Source organism: Salmo trutta, chromosome 10 (assembly GCF_901001165.1).
Source record: "Salmo trutta chromosome 10, fSalTru1.1, whole genome shotgun sequence".
NCBI lineage: Eukaryota > Metazoa > Chordata > Actinopteri > Salmoniformes > Salmonidae > Salmo > Salmo trutta.
In genome coordinates, this window is record NC_042966.1 from 1742856 (window position 1) to 1751910 (window position 9055).

Below are 9055 nucleotides of genomic sequence, written 5' to 3' on the forward strand. Positions count from 1 at the left end.
AAAGCGGATTGAGGCGTCTCCTGTCTCTGGGCAGAGTATAGTAGCTCAGTTTGTCAGTGGTCTGCCTGGTGACTAAGAGATTGGATATGCGCCGTCCCGCGACCATGCTGTTTTTTCTTTTCCTCTTTGAATGAATACACTATTGTCCGGTTGGAATATTATCGCTATTTTACGAGAAAAATACCATAAAATGTATTTTAAACAGCGTTTGATATTTTTCTAAGTACGGTAAAGGAGATTTTTTTTTAAATTGTCTCGATATGCGCTCGCGCGTTACCCTTTGGATAGTGACCTGAACGCACAAACAAAACGTAGGTATTTGAACATAACTATCGATTATTTGGAACAAAAACAACATTTCTTGTGGAAGTAGCAGTCCTGGGAGTGCATTCTGATGAAGATCAGCAAAGGTAATACAATTTTTCTAATAGTAATTCTGAGTTTAGTGTGCCTCGAAGTTGGCGGGTGTCAAAATAGCTAGCCGTGATGGCTGAGCTATGTACTCAGAATATTGCAAAATGTGCTTTCGCCGAAAAGCTATTTTAAAATCTGACATAGCGATTGCATAAAGGAGTTCTGTATCTATAATTCTTAAAATAATTGTTATGTATTTTGTCAACGTTTATGATGAGTAATTTAGTAAATTCACCAGAAGTTTTGGGTGGGAATGCATGTTCTGAACATCAAATGCCAATGTAAAAAGCTGTTTTTTGATATAAATATGAACTTGACTGAACAAAACATGCATGTATTGTATAACATAATGTCCTAGGAGTGTCATCTGATGAAGATCAAAGGTTAGTGCTTCATTTAGCTGTGTTTTGGGTTTATGTGACATATATGCTTGCTTGGAAAATGGCTGTGTGATTATTTTGGGCTATGTACTCTCCTAACATAATCTAATGTTTTGCTTTCGCTGTAAAGCCTTTTTGAAATCGGACAATGTGGTTAGATTAACGAGAGTCTTGTCTTTAAAATGGTGTAAAATAGTCGTATGTTTGAAATGTATATTATTGCATTTTTGAGGTTTTTGTATTTCGCCCCACGTTCTTCCATTGGATATTTGGCGAGGCGTTCTGCTAGCGGAACGTCTGTCCTCAACATTAATATTGTTTTGTACAATAAGTGCATATGAGCTGCATGGCTACGTAATTTTCATAATTTAATTTCAGTTTGACTGAACCTTTGCACCTTTGGAATGAGAACGGGCTCAGCTACATTTCTGGGTGGCCTACATAGTTCCATGTGAGGGTTTCCATTTTAAGAATTTGTTAACTTTGTATCTTTATTGACCTTTATTTCAGTATTTGCACTGTCTCTATGCACACTAACAGGGCCCTACACACACACACACACTGTCACTTCAACACACACTGAAACACTCACTCCATCATTTGCTCACTCACACATAATATGCACATACATTTAAAATGACTCTACATACCTGCACACCCACTCACATGTAAGCTGCTGCTACTCTGTTAATCTTATATACTGTTGCCTAGTCACCTTACCCCTATACATATCTACCTCCATCACTCCAGTAATACATTGTTAGTGATTATTGCTTTTTTCAGTTTTGAGTTTGCAAGAAAGGCATTTCACTGTACTTGTCTGTGACATTAAAACTTGAATGTTGCATGACCCATGCCCCAACACACACACTGTCTGATACCATCTGTAGTGAGAGACTGAGAACAACCATCTTTTGACTGATTCGTGTGTGTGTGTGTGTGTGTGTGTGTGTGTGTGTGTGTGTGTGTGTGTGTGTGTGTGTGTGTGTGTGTGTGTGTGTGTATGAATATGCACAGGGGTTTGCAAAGCCGTTTTGTGACTTGTGAATTCATGTTTTATAGTCTGTCTTGTGTACCTTTGTCTTATTTTATATGGATGCAGTTTGTAGTACTCTCAAAATAACATAGATGTACCTTTGTTATTGCAATTATGTAATCTACTTGAATGCAAGAGAGAACCACCCAATGACTGTATATGAATGGACAAAGCCATCGATCACATGACACCATACATTCTCCTGTGAAGACTCAACAGAGCATTTGAAGCAAAGATTTTATTTTATATTGACAAGATAGTTGATCGACAACTCTAACAATGAAAATACATGTCCTCAAAGATGGAAGGCAGGCCGGAGGAGGCGAGATCGGGCGGGACCATTGTAGCCACAGAGAGCAGATACATGTGTGAACAACACGCACAACTTCAATTTAACATTGTTTTTTTTCAAAGTTGTCAGTGCCACATGCCTCCACTTATATCAGTGCATTAGTAACAACCTAACCATTATGAAACAATTTTATCAAATAAGCCTCACATAGCAAATTAGCAATTACCATTTAAAAAAAAAAAATTTTACACTCCATACAAAAAGGTTCATGGGGTTATTTTTGTGGACAGATGTTGGGTTGAAGCAAAAAAAGTTGGTTAAGATGGCATCTCATGGATACATAACATGAGCAGTTTGAGTTGCTCCAGAAAGTGACATTGCAGGCTAGCTCAGTGCTGCCCCCTCTCATTGAGCATCTCAAGCAGAGACCAAGACACCCCACTCTCTGTTTTTTCCCCAAGTTTTTTTGTGGTTCAATCAAAGTTAGTGAACTAAGTAAACCAGACTCTGCTGCTATTGCATTGGTGTCTAAGTAGACCGGAACTTACCTTTTTTTTCAATGGTAAATGGCCTGAGTGAACTATCTGCCATAGTGGAGAGGGTCAAAAGCTTCTAGTTCCTCGGCTTGTACATTTGCTTGGCCTTCCCTGTGGCTCAGTTGGTAGAGCATGGTGTTTGCAACGCCAGCATGGTGTGTGCAATGCCAGGGTTGTGGGTTTGATTCCCACGGGGGGGCCAGTACAAAAAAAAAAAAAAAGGAATGAAATGAAATGTATGCATTCACTACTGTAAGTTGCTCTGGATAAGAGCGTCTGCTAAATTACAAATGTAATGTAAATGTACATTACTGATGACCTGAAATGGTCCCTTCACACAGACAATGTGGTGAAGAAGACGATGTGGTGTGTGCAACGCCAGGGTTGTGGGTTAGATTCCCACAGGGGGCCAGTACAAAAAAAATACATGAATGAAATGTATGCATTCACTACTGTAAGTCGCTCTGTATAAGAGCATCTGCTAAATGACAAATGTGTCTTTTGTAAACTGCTGTGTGTATCTGTGAACGATAGGGGATAGCAGAGTCATAGCTATGTGGTCTGTCCTTGTTTTTCATGATAACTCAGAATTGGCATTATACTCAACAGCAGTTACACAGAATTACCCATGACACAAACTGCCTGGGTTTTCAGATCTTTCTCTGTATGTACTTATTGATATTGTAATCTTGCATTTTGAAGTACATATTGTTTTTGGAAGGGACCTTATTCAACCACATGGTCACATGCTGAGTACATTATATAGATCTAACAATTAGAACTATGAAGTAAATTGGAATGTTAAAACTGACCGAAATACACACCTTGTAGCTACATATTCTCATGTTCAATGTGCTTGATAACAAGGCAGACAAAGTTTCTATAGCTAGTCTGGTAATATTTGCTATCAGATAGCTATCTAATGTTAGCTATCATAGCAACATGCTTTATACAGTAGTTCAGGATTAGACTTAATCTGGGTCCAGGATCCCTGTCTACAGTGAAACAGAGAGCTCTATTGGTGTCTATCTGTGCGGGGTATCATGGAGAGAAGCATTTCAAAATCTTGAATTTGTAAATACTTATTGTAATTACTTATATGTATCTATATGCTTTGAAATATTAATAATGTCAATAATTTGGGCACTTTATTTTACGGCACAGAAATAACCAGCTATTTACTTAGAAATGACTTGGTAAAGTGGTATTTACACACAACATCTTTGAGATTCAGTATTACATGGTACCATGAAGTTCAGTTAAATTAAGTAAGTACTAGGGTACCCAAACAAAGTGCCACTGCTACCATAGTTTGTACAGAGATACTAATATAAATGATTGGTCACACTTTACAATAAGGTACCCCTAGGGGGGTAACTGACCAATCTTTTTATTTTGCAGTTGTAAACTACTTTACTTGCAATAACTACTCTATAATAAACTACTCTTATTAACCCCTACAGACCCTTTATAAACCCTTTATATAGGGTTCTTTAAAATAAGTTATCAAATGTATTTTTTTACTGCAAGAGGAATTAATAAATTAATGGATTGTTGTTGAAATGTCTTAAATGTTGTAAAGATGACTCCAGTATCATGGTTATTAACCACAAAGGTTAGTTAAGTAACAACTCACTTTTGATTATTCATTGGTTAGGAATGTCGGTGCTAAAGATAAGTATTACATAGTTTAACCTCACAGGTTAACCACAGACTTCCACTCTTAAGGGAATATGTGATTTCTGCTTTTTTGTCTTAAATGAGCTTACAATATAAAATCGAGACATATATTAACCAATATTTAATAAAAAGGCATATTTCAAATAAGCTTACAAAACTTATGAAAGTATTGGGTGATGTATGGAGAATATTCAATGTCAAAGCTGTTACTATCTGTTGTAAACTTTCAAAAGGCTTTATGTTACTTTGTTTGAGAAACAGCCTTTCTAAATGTGGACGTGACCTCTGTGGACTCAGTAGGCCTCTATAGCATGTTGCTGGGTCAGGGGTTTGAACAATGGAGCTAGGGATTCTTTAGGTTCGGTCAGGTATAAAAGAAAGGGTTAAACCAGGTAGGAAGTCAGTTCAGGAGCAGCAACCAGCAGCACAGACAGCAAACATGTCCAACACCAGAATGAACATAGGAAAGGTAAGCACTGGGAAGGTCTCTTATAGTTTTATACATTTAATTGTCATAGATCTTTATACAAAAGGGCTCTAGTACCCCAAACTACAACATCATAGTTTTACTTATCCCAATAACCTGGATACCGGTGTGACTGAATAGCATCCCACATTTCTCTAAAATGTTTCTTTCATACAATTGTATTATTCATAGAAATGATTCCTTTTTATTTTTAGATGGTCTTCTACGAGGACAAGAACTTCCAGGGTCGTTCCTATGAGTGCAGCAGCGACTGCACTGACATGACCTCCTACCTGAGCAGGTGCCAATCCTGCAGGGTTGAGAATGGCTGCTTCATGGTCTACGACCGCAACAACTACATGGGAAACCAGTACTTCATAAGGAGGGGCGACTACCCTGACTACATGCGCAACTTTGGAATGAGTGATTGCATCAAGTCCTGTCACATGATCCCCATGGTAGTTTGAAAATATTTCAGCTTAAAATAGTAATATATTTTCATTAAAAGTAAAACATTTTAATAGTTATACTCTCATATTAAACAATTGTATATATAATTGATCTGATCAGTGAAACCTGTACTTTTATCCTAACAGCACAGAGGAAACTACAGGATGAGAATCTACGAGAGAGAGAACTTCGGAGGTCAGATGCACGAGATGATGGACGACTGTGACTCCATCATGGATCGTTACCGCATGTCCGACTGCCAGTCCTGCAACGTGATGGATGGCCACTGGCTGATGTACGAGCAGAACCACTTCAGAGGCAGGATGATGTACATGAGGCCTGGAGAGTGCAAGAACTTCAGCAGCAGCATAGGAATGGGAGGCATGAGAGCTATGAGGTTCATGAGCATGAGGCGTATCATGGACTCCTGGTACTAAATATTGCTTGATGTACCGTTAGCAAGAAAAGCCATTGAATAAAATTATTCACAAACCTATTTAATGTGTGTCTTCTTATGTGTGACAAAAAATAAACCATCTGATTTCTTGTTCACACACCTGCACCACTTGCCATATAGCTGAGACCAATTATGCTAACATGAACAATATCTAGTGGTTCATTGATAATATGTCTAGCTGAACTTAAAATACTTTTGGGTAACACTTAATTTGATTTCATCATAACACATTTATAAATTTTTCTCTAGAAATATACTTAAACAAGATGTGTATTACCAAATCAGGATTTTACCATGAACATGAAAGGCCACATGGCTGGCCCCTCTTTGAGAAACAAAAAGCCCTGAAAATGTTTGGCTAGCAATGATCAACAACCAATTTGATAGAGCTTGAAGATTTTGCTAAATAACAATGGGCAAATGTTGCCCAATCCAGGTGTGGAAAGCTCTTCGAGACTTCTCGAGAAAGACTCACAGCTGTAATCGCTGCTAAAAGGTGCTTCTACAAAGTATTGACTCTGAATAAATGAGATATTTCTAAAAACATGTTTTCACTTTGTCATTATGGGGTAATGTGTGTAGATGGGTGTAGATTTATTTAATCCATTTTGAATTCAGACGAACACAACAAATTGTGGAATAAGTCAAGAGATATGAATACTTTCTGAAGGCACAATCCATCATTTAAAAGCTCACTACATATCATACATAATTTAAAAGTCAATTTAATTTAGAATATTACAAACTTGACTATATGTAGTAACTTACTTTGAAGAGATTGGGTCTAAATAGGCCTTTGGCGATTGGTAGGCTAAATTCATTGTACTTTCTTTATCTGCCATTTCCCGAAAGTCAGACTCTTCCCACACGCCAACTAATTTTTCTCAACTTCTTAAGCATCTGCATTCACCACGTTTTCTCTAGACTTGTATAGAGGGAATTGTTGATATGTTGTCAAGTTTTTTATTCTAGATAACATTTTCTTTGGAAATATGCACCAAAAATGCTTATGTCTTTAGTATTTTACAGATAGAAAAATAAATTCAAAAGCCACTCACACATCTAAGCTATCTTTTTTGCAGGTGCATGGTAACAGTTGGGTAAGATAAGAAAAAAAAGAAGATAGAAAGTATATATGAAAAAAGTATATATCCACAATCTGCTCAGTACAAGACCGGTGTTACACTCGTTGATGGAAGGATTGGACCAAGGTGCAGCGTGGTAGGCGTACATCTTTCTTTATTAAATTAACACAGAAAAAAACCCAACAAATACAAACGAAACGTAACGTAAGTAGGGCTAAACAGCACAGTACCAAAAACAAGATCCCACAAACAACAGGTGGGAAAAGGCTGCCTAAATATGATCCCCAATCAGAGACAATGATAGACAGCTGCCTCTGATTGGGAACCATATCAGGCCAACCTAGAAATAAAGAAACTAGAATGCCCACCCTAGTCACACCCCGACCTAACCAAAATAGAGAATAAAGGATCTTCAAGGTCAGGGCGTGACAACCGGTCCTGGAGTGTCTTAACAAAATGAAACCCCAAAATTTAGACTGACTTCATCCAGTGTCCAGAAACATTTATTTGTGGTATATGTAAATATGCGCATATTTTATGAGATATCGCGCCATTTGCATATTTTAATACAATATTTCCAAAAAGTTGTCATACACATTTTTTTATATATTGGTGTCGATATTTAACTGGTAAAAGTTAATTGTGATATGATTAAGGGGAAAAATGACCCTATTAGGGTGTGGTGCTTCTTGCAATTTTAAATGCACTTTAAGTAAAGTTTTATTTGATTCATAGACTCAGGGAAAATAAATTAATTATGGTTTTGACATACTTAGCAAATCGTCATTCTACCAAAGGTACTATTTTCTAGCCCAGTTAAAAACCCTTTAAAAAATTAATTTGTTGTGGCAAACTTCCAATAAGTTTGTGGCAAATTTGGTGCAAACCAAATAGTGTGCCACAAAATGTTGCCAGAAGTTTGCAAATGTTTGCCACTGGTGGTGAATCTGCGGCAAACCTATGGCAACAATCATATTCATTGCCACTAGTGGCAAAAAGTTTGCCAGAGGTTTTTTTCAAATAATTCTATCAAATTGTATTTGAATCTGTGGAAAACCTGTGGCAATAATATTTATTGCCACTAGTGTCGAACAATTTATCAGAAAACGTTTCTGGTGAACACGAGTTCCAAGATCAGTAACCGTTGATGACCAATCAGGTGGATTAGAAAGATTTGTTGGAAAATGGAAACCAAGCTATCTATCTAGTTACCAACCAAAGTTGTCCGGTTGTTTCTAACTTATTAAACTTCCTAATACACTTTCAAATGGTTAGCTATGTCATGTTTTATAGGATAGAGCGAAGCCCATTTTGTTGATAACAGTTTCAATCTATCAGTGCCCCTGACTGGCTAGCGCCTAGATAGCTAGCTAACATTAGCTATCATATTTATTCACTATTGTAACGACGGTCGTCAGGAATGGACCAAGGCGCAGCGGGTTGAGTGCTCATAATTAACTTTTTAATGAAAACACTTACTCAACAAAACACAACAAAACGATAGACGACGAATACAGACTTGAAGGCAAACAACAGCAATTCAAGTGACAACCTCCCACAAATTACAAACACACCCTAATATATAGGACTCTCAATCAAAGGCAACTAAACAACACCTGCCTTCAATTGAGAGTCCACACCCCAATTAACTAAACATAGAAACAGACTAACTAGAAAGAACATAGACTAACAGAGCAGTGACCAAAAACCCCGGAATACATAAATCAACTACCCTCTACATAATATACACACCCCGAACCACATAACCACATAAACCAAATACCCTCTGCCACGTCCTGACCAGCCTGCACTAACAAAATAACCCTCATACTGGTCAGAACGTGACATTACCCCCCCCCAAAGGTGCAGACCCCGGAGGAGTGACGTAGCGAGTTCTGGGCATACTCCGACCACGGAAGGAATCGAGCCCACTCTCCCTGCTGGTCCTGACAGTGACTCCCCAGAACCTCCTCTGGTTCATCCTCTCCACCTGCCCATTGGACTGAAGCCTATACCCGGAAGTGAGGCTGGCCGTGAACTCGAGCTTCTCCATAAAGGCTCTCCATACCCGGGATGTGAGTTGGGGGCCACGGTCGGAGACGATGTCCTCCGGAAGGCCATAATGCCAGAAGAGAGACTAGGGAGACCAGAAAGAGGGATTAAATGACAGGATTTTGAAAATCTATCCACAACCACCAAAATGGTGGTGAAACCGTCAGAGGACATGAGATCAGTAACAAAGTCAATGGATAGATGGGA

The 9055-nt window shown here is 38.2% G+C and overlaps 1 protein-coding gene across 1 annotated transcript; it reads left to right on the forward strand.

Annotated features, from left to right (window-relative positions):
• The first annotated feature begins 4727 nt into the window (after window positions 1–4727).
• Window positions 4728–5773, forward strand: LOC115200825 (gamma-crystallin M2-like). Its single transcript, XM_029763951.1, has 3 exons — window positions 4728–4807; window positions 5020–5262; window positions 5401–5773. Exons 1-3 carry the CDS (start codon window positions 4778–4780, stop codon window positions 5689–5691), a joined length of 564 nt encoding a protein of 187 aa, XP_029619811.1. The 5' UTR covers window positions 4728–4777; the 3' UTR covers window positions 5692–5773.
• Window positions 5774–9055: the final 3282 nt, after the last annotated feature.